The 13,029-nt window shown below is 37.4% G+C and overlaps 1 protein-coding gene across 1 annotated transcript in view; it reads right to left on the reverse strand.

Annotated features, from left to right (window-relative positions):
- Positions 1 to 756: 756 nt before the first annotated feature.
- cep170aa (centrosomal protein 170Aa) overlaps positions 757 to 13,029 on the reverse strand; it is a 28,970-nt gene continuing 16,697 nt past the window's right edge. Inside the window, exons 4-9 of the mRNA XM_033979347.2 lie at positions 10,881 to 10,970; positions 7,173 to 7,251; positions 5,623 to 5,681; positions 5,326 to 5,539; positions 1,036 to 1,173; positions 757 to 923 (exon numbers count right to left, since the gene is read on the reverse strand). Of these exons, the coding sequence (XP_033835238.1) occupies positions 757 to 923; positions 1,036 to 1,173; positions 5,326 to 5,539; positions 5,623 to 5,681; positions 7,173 to 7,251; positions 10,881 to 10,970 (747 nt within the window). The remainder of the gene's footprint in view (positions 924 to 1,035; positions 1,174 to 5,325; positions 5,540 to 5,622; positions 5,682 to 7,172; positions 7,252 to 10,880; positions 10,971 to 13,029) is intronic.

A 13,029-nucleotide genomic window follows, 5' to 3' on the forward strand; every position in this document is an offset into this window, starting at 1 on the left:
GCCTGAGTGACAATACACAAGGAGGGGGGCAGGGACGCTGACAACACCGGCTATTCACACACCACGAAGAAAAGAACACACAAACTAAAGGGTATGAAACTGGACACACACTCAAGTGTTCTCAGCATCGTTCACTTAACATCTTTGAGCTTATAGTTTGTTAGTTGATAAATGTTGCAGTGTGTTATTGCTGCGTTTCAGATGACATCACAATATTCTATAGATCAATAATATTTAATACAGATGGAGGGCAGGTGATTTTTTATGTAATGCTGCAAGATCATGGGTCATTTGTGCATTTACATAGTTTTTTCATAGCAAAGTACAATGTTATCAATAGAAAAACTGGCTTTTGCCCCAATCTGGAAGTATTTTCAAGTTCTATGATATAAAAACCACTAATACAGTTTCATTTTGAACTTCATAAACAGCCAAAACAACTAATGCTTCCTTCCTTCTGACAACGCAAGGCTCAAAAGTTCAATTATTTACACAAAAAAAACAACAACAACAAACTCTTTCACTCACCCACTTCCACAGAAGAGGGAACCAACCCCATTTGTTCTGGTCTGTTATGGTCAACTTCTACTCCAAAATGTCTTCCTAAAGCAGGAAAGCAGTCTGCAAAATTCTCCTAATCTCCTAATCTCCGTGTAGTTGAAAATGTCCAGCCACTAAGACATTGTCCGTATGTATCCAGATGTGACAAGAGATTTAAGGGAGCTCCAGGCCTTCACCTCCCCCTCGTCGGAATAACTACCAGCTCCAATCTGTGAGGAGTGATTTTATAAAGCCATCGGCGTAGACTCTAATCCAGTTACTGACCCACCAGTTTGCAGAACCCCCCAAGTCCAACGATAGTCCCAGCCTCTGACGCACACAGATGCTCTCAAACAGACCATTGTGCGCACTAAATGTACAGACTATTGTCACACAAACACACAACTATAATCACAAATCAATTCAGCCTTAAACTCACAGCTAAGAAACAGAAGATTATCTAAATAAATGTGAGAGTCACTGAGGAGGACAAACCTGACACTGAGCCGTCATGTTTTTTACTGGAGGATTTTGTTTCTTGTTTGAAAGAGTTTTCATCGTCTGCATCCCCGTCTCCCCACCAAGACGGTTGTCCGTACAGCGGTGTCCCACGATGCAAAGCGGCAATGTCCCCTATGGCAGATAGACAAATGCAGTTATAAACACAAGTAAATACATGCAAAGTACTAGTCCAATAAGGCTTATCTGGTCTTCTGATAATTTATTTTGATTAGGGATGCACCAATACCACTTTTTGCAAAACGAGTATGAATACTTCATTTTGAGTCCTCACCGATACCGATACCAGACATTATTTTTACAGGGGTTTGATTATAGTGGTAAATCTAATTAATTTCATACAATTGTTATAGTATAGCCTACTTAGAATACTTACTCGAGAGGCTGTTTAAAACTTCTACTGAAATCACTGTAGTTTGGTATAATTCCAAAATAATTTACCTGCCTTTAATATTTACCACTTCCTCTTTACAGACTGCGCTCCAAATTTTTTTTAAAATAATTATTAATAGTAAAGGTATACAACATTTGTGGCATAACAGAACAGTTCCACAATTAAAGTCAGAACAGACAGATTATTATAACGAAGTACAGAACAGAAAAAAAAGTTTAAAAAAAAAAAATAAAAATAAAATAATAATAATAAATATAGATAAATGAATAGAAAAAAAAAATATAAACTAAACCAAATTAACTCCAACTAGCTCCAAACTAACTGCTAATGAGCTAACTGCTAAAGAGCTAACTGCTAATGAGCTAACTGCTAATGAGCTAACTGCTAACGAGCCACAGTTAGCATAACAGTGAGTGTTGTTACTTTTACCACGGCCACACTTTCACACATATAGACATGCTTTACCTCTTTTAAAAGCTCTGAACTCGCTCTGTTCAGTCGCTAAATGTGTTTGCCAATTACAATCATTTACACTGCAGCACAAGCACGTAATTGTCAGCGCAAATTAGCATCATTAGCATGCTAGTGACGTAAACACAAGGACTGCGTTGATATCCTCCGTGAACTATAAAAACCTTTAGAGTCCTAAACATTCTTAAAGCTCATGTGACAGTCTGATGTTATTAAACCTGATCTTAATGTGCAGAACAGTGAATGTGTTTCTTTATGTTCACCTTGGTCAGACTCAGGGCTCAGAGGTCAGAGGTCAGAGATAGCTGTGAGACCTAGGTCAGCTACAGTGGTATCGGCAGCTCATTGTGGAGTACGAGTCCTGGAACCTGGTGTCGAACTGATACCCGATAATTTTAATAGATTCTTTTTCAGGCCAAATGTTTTCATCCCTGACATTTTGGACACGAGCGCTTTTCCTCTGTGGTCACGTGACGCTGCTGTGACGTGTCCAATCAGCTGTCAGGTATGAAAAACTAAAGCTGGGTGTGAAAAAGTAATCTTTAAAAATATACATAAATATTATAAATTACAGTCATTATTTAGTGTAGTATGTGTTTTTATTATAATTGTTGTATCAAAATTGGTACTGGAGGATCAAGCTTTTCTTTAGCATCACAATCAAATTTATTTTAGCTTCATAACACTGACATAGACAGATCTACCGACTCTTCTACACCATCACGATACTGGTATTGGATATCGACTTTCAAATATCGGTTCTCTGTTTTACTGGTCGTACTGGGCCCTGAAAGTTTCACCATATTTGAACTTTTTACACAAAGTTGTTCTGTAGTTAAATAGGAGATAATAACAGCTACATAACACATTTGGATCAGCTTTGTCTTATTTTATTTTTGTTTAAAGGAAATAAATACTGTTGTCAGTCTCTGCTCTGGTATCGATATTGATTAGCGGCAGATCCTTGAAGCTTTAGTATCAGAGCGGGAAAAGCTGGATCAGCACATCTCTACCAACAACACCATAACAAGCTCATTGAGTTACATTTGCATTACGTTTAGTGCCTAATACGCAGCCTGCGACCTCTACTTAGACTAAAATAGAGCCGTAAAAAGAGAGTAATTCTAGTCTTTCCCAAACAACACCACAGCCTTGTCTCTTTTATATAATAGTCCAACGTTAACATCCTGTGTGCCTCCCACCAAAACACCCCCTTCTTTAGAATATGGGTTTAATGCCACTCTGTTGATAATTATAGACACAATTTTCCAAAGGGGGGGGGTAAAAGCACGTGCCCGTCGTATAAAAGTGAATATACACGAAACCTGGCATTAAAGGAACACTGTGTCTTAAAGATGGAGTAAGGGTGGCATTAAAACGCATCTGTAACCTGTGAAAATTACAAACTAACACAGTTTATTTGACTGTATGAGTTAAAATGGGAACTGCCTGATGTTTGGACCCACCCTCTCATTCAGTGTTTTTTTGCTTCATTTTACTCGATATCTGTGTAAACCCTCAGTTGTTCAGGTCTTTTGCTTCATTTTTACTACTTTCTACATTCAAAATACACAGAAAATATCAAATATATGAAGCAAGATATATGGAATTATGTAGTAAAGAAAAAAGTTAAATAACTCAGAAAAATATTTAGCAGAGTTATTATATTTTTTCATGAAGTTTAATGAGAGGGTGTGTCCAAACGTTTGATTGGTTTAAACATAAACGTTGTTTTTTTCTTTATTTTTACTACTTTCTACATTTTATAAACCCACAGAAAACATCAAATATATGAAGCAAAATATGTGGAATTATGTAAATTAGTAAAGAAAAAAAATGTAATAACAAAGTGAAGGCAGATACTTTAAGGATTTGAATATATAAAATTAAATAATAAAATGTAGATTTATTCAGTTCTTTTCTTTGTTATATGCATAATTCAATATATCTTATTTAATATATTTGATGTCTTCTGTTTGTATATAAAATGTAGAAAGTAGTAAAAAAAAAAAAAACATTGAATGAGAGAGTGTGTCCAAACCTTTGACTGGTCGTATGTGTTTGCGTTTAGGAGACCACATTAATTGCTATATTATTTTATTATTATTTATTTATTTATTTGTATTATTTATTTATTTAATTCTCACAATCTGTTCTTATACGAGCTCGAAAAGGAGTGGGAAGAAGAAAACTTGTCACGTCTCACCTTTAACTTCCATCAGGACACAAATCGAACACTTTATGTTTCCTGTTCATTTTATAATATTGAGGTTTACATTATGACATGTTGTGACCATATTATTATATATATATTATATTATATTATACAAGAGACACTTAATCTGTACCAACACACAAGCCTCATATGGCCTTGTATCAATATCTGGACCTCACTCAGGACCTCAGTATATCCTGATATTGCACGAAATTAACTCTTGTGAATGTTAATCCATGTTCTAATGCTGTTTCCTCCTCAAAAACGTACTGGAGTTGTGTTTTTTTTTTATTCACACATGTTTGAGTAACACTTTTATTCGTCTGTAACATCTCCAAACCTGAAAATGCTCCGTTCCACCTTGTGATGTCATGAAGTGGTAGTTTTCCACCCCACAGCTCCTTTTACCTTTAGTTCTTTAGTAAATGTGTCATTAGTTTATCTCATAATGTCATAATTAAAATAAAGTAAAATGTTTTTGTATTTATCAGGATTTATTTTGAAGCTGTTTAAGAAAAAAAATCCACATTGTAACTTTTTTTCAATGCAGAAAATCAGTGGTGGAAGTAGTACTGCATTTTGTTACTTAAGTAAAAGTACAAATACAGGGGCAAAAGATTACTTGAGTAAAAGTATCACATGAAAAAATTGACTTAAGTAAAAGTATTTACGTTTTCTGTTTAATGTACTTAAAGAGTAAACAGTAAAAGTATTTTGCAGAGATTTTTAGAACTATTAAAGCGTCAAATGTAGTGATTTTGATAAAGAATTTAGCTCATTTTAATGATTCAGTCCATCTGTTTCAATCTGTTCCACCTTGTGATGTCATGAAGTGGGAGTTTTCAAGTTAAAAATCTACCTTTTACCTTTAGTTGAGTAGAGATTGACTTGAAATGATCCAAATGATTCTATAAATGAAGGTGTGTGGAGTTTAAAAACACAGTGGAGCACTTCCTGTATCACCACATGATGACATCACAAGGTGGAACGGAGCGTTTTCAGTTTGAGAGAAGAAAGAACAGAACGTAAATCTGAAGGGTTTGTGCTTTAAACATGTGTGAATGAAACAAAAACACAACTCCAGGTCTGTTTGTGACGAGGAAACGACATTAGAACAGAGATCAGACCCTTTAAGAAACAAACTATATTTCAGTTTTCGTAGTTGTGTATTTAAAGTCGTGTTTACCTCCCATCTTGTCGTCTGGTTTCTGAGCGTCTGCGGGTTTTGCTGATGACTCTTTAGAGGAAGCGGCCCCATCAAGTGGCCTCTGGGCGCTGCTACCAGACGACTTAAGAGCCTTCATGGGAGACTTAGCTGGAGATCTGGGTGTAGCGGTCGGGGCAGTGGTTTCATTATTGGGCTTTTTGCTGAGCTGCAGTCCACTGGTGAATTTCTCATGCTGAAGGAATAACGTCACAGTTTATACGACACAAACGAACATGAAAAACAGCAGTAAGATGAGAGGGAAATGAATTTTTTTACCTTAAGCGCTTCCTCTGGCACGGTCAGCTCCCCTTGTACGACCGTGAACAGGTTGGTATGTGAAACGAGCAGGTTAAGGATGCATTTTTATGTTGTGGGGTTATTGGTTTCCTGTATGTATAGTGATTGTGCTGTGTTTATAGCTGTTAGGATTTGGGGGTTTTTTGCATTTCCTGTGCTGTTTTCCCTCGTCCCTTCTGTATTTGAGCCTGGAGCTGGGCGGAGACTCTGGCACCACCTCCGCACACCTGCTTCAGATCGAGGAATCAACCTGTGAGTACAAAAGGACTGAGGACCTGACACTCGGGGCCAGATCGTCTTGTCATTTTCCGTTTTTTTCTTCATGTCACGCTTTGGTTTATTTGTTCGTGTATCCACCGCGAGCCACTCTGCACCTCTGTCTCCGACCCAGCTCTCCATGTCTGCTACGTACACCTCAGCCTCTGACCCTGCGACCCGCGACCTGCTCCAAGACGACACCGCTCCTGACTGTCACGTATCTGCAAATAAACTCTGTTGAACTGTTTCCCAAGTCTGTATCTTTGGTCCCTAGCATAAACTGTATAAAGACGTGGACTGAGTGAGTGCGACGTCACCCACAGCGTTCAGCTTCAGTGCTAACTTGCTAGCAGTTATAGCGGCCAATTTGGAACAGAGTGTCATATTTGAAATTCATAGCAACCAAAGAGTCAATCTGGAGCGAGGCTGTTGAATGTAACGGCTCTTCCTGCTCGCACCGCTGGTTTAGCAAGGAACGCTTAGCAACGCTGTCAATCAAACATGTAGCGGGAGACACAATAGTGAAATAAAAATACTACGATCATGTAGAGTGGGTTAATACGAACATTTTAAGGCCAAAATGAGAGAAAGGACAGTTTTCTAATGCAAACTGAGTTGATGCAGCCTAAGCGTGCCCATAACTACTCCAAGTTCCATATTTGGAGTTCTGACCGTCTGCTTAGCAATGCTGTCAATCAAACCTGTTGCTAGGGAAAGAAGGCGCCTAATTTGTCTGTTACTAATGATCATACCTTGATTTACGGACAAAATAGCAAAATAAACGTACCAGGATCATATAGAGCGGCTTAATATGAACATTTAAGACCAAAATGACAAGTTTGACAGCAGCAGGTACAGAGAGAAGCGTCAAATTTTCAATGTTCACTTCCTATTCGGCGGCTAGCAGGTTAGCTATGTCCATTTATATATAGTCTATGGTGTACAGTGAGTGTGTTGTGTGTGTGTTTGCGGTTCGTTTCTCTGTCCTGTAAACTGTCTGACATCAAACTCCAGAGGAAATGAAGATGTTGGCTATAATCTTCACACATTTACAGTTTTTGCTAATACGTGCTGCCCCTTTACAAATAAATAAAACAAATAATAACGGAAACACACGCACAATAGTGAACAAGCAGCTGAAACATGAATCATCTTTACAGTGTAATGTAGTAGAAACAAAATACCAAGGGTTAATCGCAAATTACAAGAATGAAGAAGTAAAAACAACAGTCGTCATTAGATGTGTTTGTTATGAGGAAGTGAAAGGATATCATAGCCAAACCTCAGCTTGTCCTCCAGCTTCAGAGTGATGTACATCTGCTCCTGAATGCGAACATCGTTTACAAAAGTCTGCAGAGGAACAACAGGGAAAAGCAGAATTAGTTTATGACATAATGATCGGTATCAGCTGTTACACTGAGGAGGAAGTGGTTTTACTGTGGGACAAGTCTTACTTCCAGTGGTATTCACACTTTTGAAGCTTTATAAGACTCAAAATCTGCGTGAAATTCTTTTACGTTCTAGTACATTTTTAATACTTTTACTTAAGTTGAGTTTTTCATGTGATACTTTTAGTTTCACGTATAATAATAAATTTTGTTCTCCATTCAGCAGAATCACAGAGCGCTACAACAAAAAAGAACTTTAAAATACTAATTGCTAAAAGATAAAAACATCAACAATAAGCTTTTCTAAATAAAAAGGTCTTTAGATAAGTTTTAACAAAAAGTCCAGGCTCTGTGTGGCTCTCAGCTGGACATCGAGGTGATTCCATTCCACTTGTGTATTTTTTTGCTCTGGTATCTTGTACTTGTACTTAAGTAACAAAATTGAGTACTTCTTCCACCACTTGGGCATAAATGAAAAGTATTAAAGCCCCTATATGACACAAAACTGACTCTTCTGAGCTTTAATCCGTGTTATAATGCTTTTTCCTCCTCAAAAACAGACCTGGAGTTGTGTTTTGCTTCATTCACACATGTTCGAGTGACTCTTCATTATTAGTCTGTCTGTATTTCCAAAGCTCAAAACGCTCTATTCCACCTTGTGATGTCATTAAGTGGCAGTTTTCAAGTTAACATCTTACCTTTTACCTTTAGTTCAGTCGAGATAAGTGGCAATTCTACGACTGAAATCATCCAAACGATTCTAGAAATGAAGGCGTGTGGAGTTTAAAAACACAGCGGAGCACTTCCTGTATCACCACATGATGACATCACAAGGTGGAACAGAGCGTTTTACTGCAGGACCATTTGTGATGTGAACATAGACAATAGCGTAACGTAGCATAGGGCCCTTTAATTTACAGTTAACACACACACGCAGAGTTTTCCCACTATAAAGACAAATGTACTACTAATTACTATAGTAGCGTAGTAGCAGTGTAGTAGTAGTACACACTGTATAAAATATCTTTCTCTTCTGTTCCCATTTTCTATTTCTACCACTCCCTGCAGTGGTCAGGTTTCGCAGAGCGCCACATGAAACCCAACGCCGCACGCACATTCTTGTCTTTACCAAAGCAGCAATAAAACTCAAGAAAAACCCGGATTCTCTCTGAAATGACACACTCCCGACGCTCCCGACGCCCTGACTCAGCACCGGGAAAACATCCTTTGAAACCAGTTTAAAGAAGGACACGGTTTATGATAAAGCAGGAAGTGGCAGTGACTCGGTTTCCTGTCTGAGGCTGTGGAGGATGTGAGCGACGTGGTGCAGATGTGTCCAGTGTGTGGGCAGTGACTGAGCGAGTGATGAAATATGAACTGTACAGGAGTTACTCAGCGCAGAACGGGAAAATCAATGTGTGTTTTCAGGCTTCAGGTTCCCGAGGATGAAACTTTCACCTTAACCTCCTGAGACCTGGTGTCCTCATCTGTGGAAAGCACATTTTGGGTTGTTTAGGCCACAGTGCAAATTTTTAGAAGAACAGCAACAAGAACATGTTCAATTTTGAATATTTTTAAGAGTTTAGAATATTTATTTATTTATTTTGATTTTTTTATTATTATTTTTTTTTATTGTATTTCATTTTTTAAATTTAATTATTATTTTTTATTGTATTTTTTTATTTTATTTTATTTTATTTTATTTTATTTTATTTTATTTTATTTTATTTTATTTTATTTTATTTTATTTTATTTTATTTTATTTTATTTTATTTTATTTTATTTTATTTTATTTTATTTTATTTTATTTTATTTTATTTAAAGGCATATGTCAGCAGCACAAATGAGACACATTGTTCCTAGAGGCGCAATTGTTTCTCATTTTGATTTGTACACAAAATATATGTGTTCAAGCTCTTAATAGTTTTTGCAAATAAAGTCCTGCAGGAGCTCGGGTCTCAGGAGGTTAAATCAGAACTACTGTGTTTGTGTCTGCTCTGTATCTGTTATAAACTACATCACCGTGGATCACAGTGATTTAATTTACACATTTTAAATCACAATATTCAACCAAAACGACTTAATAAAACTTGCGTGTTTGAAAACTGCGGTGTTCAATGGAAGCTGACGTTGGACAACTGCAGGTGGCGCTAACGAACAGCACATTTTTTTTCATTTGTACCAAAATAACTACGCGACGCCAGCGAATCCCACGAGTATTACTGATTAACAAAATACAGTTGGAGAGTAGAGAGCAGTGGGCGTGTGCTGGTGAAGGTGAAAGGCCAGCGCTCTAGCTAAGCACAAGTTCTGATTGGTTAGAGCGGTCACATGGTACGACGTAAACAAGCGTGTGAGCGACGTGAATGAGCCAAACTGCCCTGAACGAGCGGCAGAAGCCCCTGGAAGCATAAACGTTATCATTTATAATTTGTAATTTGGTCTTAGTTTAGTCCTAGTTTAGTCCTGTTTAGTCCATGTTTAGTCCTGGTTTAGTCCTGGTTTAGTCCTGTTTTAGTCCTGTTTTAGTCCATGTTTAGTCCTGTTTTAGTCCATGTTTTAGTCCTGTTTTTAAGTCCATGTTTAGTCCTGGTTTAGTCCTGTTTTAGTCCATGTTTAGTCCTGTTTTAGTCCATGTTTTAGTCCTGTTTTTAAGTCCATGTTTAGTCCTGGTTTAGTCCTGTTTTAGTCCATGTTTAGTCCATGTTTTAGTCCATGTTTTAGTCCTGTTTTAGTCCATGTTTAGTCCATGTTAAATCCTGTTTTAGTCCATGTTTAGTCCATGTTTAGTCCATGTTTAGTCCTGTTTTAGTCCATGTTTAGTCCTGTTTTAGTCCATGTTTTAGTCCTGTTTTAGTCCATGTTTAGTCCATGTTTAGTCCTGGTTTAGTCCTGTTTTAGTCCATGTTTAGTCCTGTTTTAGTCCATGTTTTAGTCCTGTTTCAGTCCATGTTTAGTCCATGTTTAGTCCATGTTAAATCCTGTTTTAGTCCATGTTTAGTCCTGTTTTAGTCCATGTTTAGTCCTGTTTTAGTCCTTGTTTAGTCCATGTTTAGTCCATGTTTAGTCCTGGTTTAAACTCTTGACATGCTCCATTGAGAACAGTTCATTGACTTTAATGTGGGGCCATGTTTAGACCTGGGGCTTGTTCACAACACACAACACACAACACACACCACACAACACACACCACACAGCACACACACTGACAACAGGAACATAAGGATGACTGTTTTTTAAGTAAAGGCTCTAAAGAGTTAAAACACTGCTGTCTGTGTCGTCCATGTTCTTTGTCACAGTCGATCGAGCCATATTTCAGCACTCTCTGTGTCACTACATCACTGTGTACATTTTTAAACCTATCATGTGTGTGTTGTGCTCTTTACATCTACACACACTCGGGTTGTCAAAAGTATCAAAAATAAGATGCTAATCGATACCAAAACAGTCTCGTTCCTACCTGGACGCTGAGGGATTACACAGATATAAGGCCACATGAGAATATAAACAAAGTACGACCATTAAATGTTGAAAATCACAGTAAACTGTCGTCTAAATAAAGTTGTTTGAGTATTTCCGGTGTGTCCTTACCCCATTCAAACTGCCCAGATCTTTGACTTTGTGCTCGTCAGTTCCGGGCTCATAGTTGATGACGGCGTGTTGTTTGTCCACACTGCGGGACTGTAAACATAACAAAGAGGCGTGTCAGGTGTATTTATATAGTACAACTGGTACACACAGTATAGTACAACTGGTACACAAAGTATTTCAAAGTGCTTTACGGAATAAGAAAGACATTAAAATCAAAATACAAAAAATCAAAAAATAAATAATCATCATTAGCTGCATAAAACGATTCTGACCATGTTTAGTCCTGGTTTAGTCCTTGTTTTAGTCCATGTTTAGATCTGGTTTAGTCCTGGTTTAGTCTTTGTTTAGTCCATGTTTAGTCCTTGTTTAGTCCATATTTAGTCCTTGTTTAGTCCACATTTAGATCTGGTTTAGTCCATGTTTAGTCCTTGTTTAGTCCAGGTTTAGACCTGGTTTAGTCCTGCTTTAGTCCTTGTTTTAGTCCATGTTTAGTCCTTGTTTAGTCCAGGTTTAGATCTGGTTTAATCCATGTTTAGTCCTGGTTTAGTCCTTGTTTTAGTCCATGTTTAGATCTGGTTTAGTCCTGGTTTAGTCTTTGTTTAGTCCATGTTTAGTCCTTGTTTAGTCCATATTTAGTCCTTGTTTAGTCCACATTTAGATCTGGTTTAGTCCATGTTTAGTCCTTGTTTAGTCCAGGTTTAGACCTGGTTTAGTCCTGCTTTAGTCCTTGTTTTAGTCCATGTTTAGTCCTTGTTTAGTCCAGGTTTAGATCTGGTTTAGTCCATGTTTAGTCCTGACTCTGGGCACCAACAGGAGACCAGAACTAAACCAGAACTAAACCAGAACTAAACCAGAACTAAACCAGAACTAAACCAGGACTAAACCAGAACATTAAACCTTTGATTCTTGACATGTTTTTGATGTCAAAGCTGCAGATGTGTCTGTTAAAGTTCATAAAGTTCATAAAGTTCATAAAGTTCATAAAGTTCATAAAGTTCATAAAGTTCACATCTGAGTCCATTAGACTTGAAACTGGAGGTGACTCATCTGATGATTCTGAACCAGACGCTCGCACTGACAGGACCATTTTATTACAGAGCTGCAGATGAAGGACGATGTAGGAGGTACAAATATTGATTTTCTGTGGCGTCGAGTTCAGTTATAGCACATTACAAACCGAGAAGAGCTCACAGGGAACGCACCAAGAATTTAGAAGATAAGGAAGAAAATGCAAAGAATCAGCCAGACCTCGATGTGTAGTGGCTTTTTTTATAGTAAACGAAAAATGATTTTGTTTGAACGAGTGAGGAGTGACACAACAGAGGCTTTTTTAACATAATCAAGTCTTTTGTGCCAGGGAAAATTAGCAACAAAAAAAGAAAAATAAGAAAGAAACAAAGGAGAAATAATAATAATTTAGTGGCATTCCATTTTTTGGATTAATTTACATTTTTTAAAATATATGTTCTCCCTTTTCTCTTTAATCTCTGAATATTCTGAGTATTCTAAGTATTCAGAATGCAGTACTCTGATCACAATGAAATATCAAACATTTATTTAAACTCTTTTTAAATTATGTTTATGATCTGCAACACGAGTCAGATCTGTGCACCGGCTCCTGGATCCACACTTACGAGTCAGATCTGTGCACTGGCTTTTGGCTCCATGGTTACGAGTCAGATCTATGCACTGGCCTACAATTACAAGTCAAATTTGTGCACTGGCTCTACGCTTACGAGCCAGATCTGCGCACTAGCTCCACGCATATGAGTCAGATCTGCGCACTGGCTCCACACTTACAAGCCAGATCTGTGCACTGGCTCCACACTTACGAGTCAGATCTGCGCACTGGCTCCACGCTTGAGAGTGAATGAATCTGTGTTAGTTTTAAAATGTGAAATGTTTAGAGATGGTGGTTCTATTATAAAGAATTTTAAACATAAAAATAAAAATTTGATAAATATTAATGTCATAATAAATATTAAGAATGTTAAGTTTTAGTAGCATTAATATTCTGTTCGAAGTTTTAGCCTATAAACAATTAAAAAACTTGAATTATTTGAGGTCAGAGGTCAGATTAGAGTCGAGTTTCTTTACAATTTGATGCACAGAAACAGGTTTTTTGAGTAGCAGGACACATTTTTTTTGT

Source organism: Periophthalmus magnuspinnatus, chromosome 15 (assembly GCF_009829125.3).
Source record: "Periophthalmus magnuspinnatus isolate fPerMag1 chromosome 15, fPerMag1.2.pri, whole genome shotgun sequence".
NCBI lineage: Eukaryota > Metazoa > Chordata > Actinopteri > Gobiiformes > Gobiidae > Periophthalmus > Periophthalmus magnuspinnatus.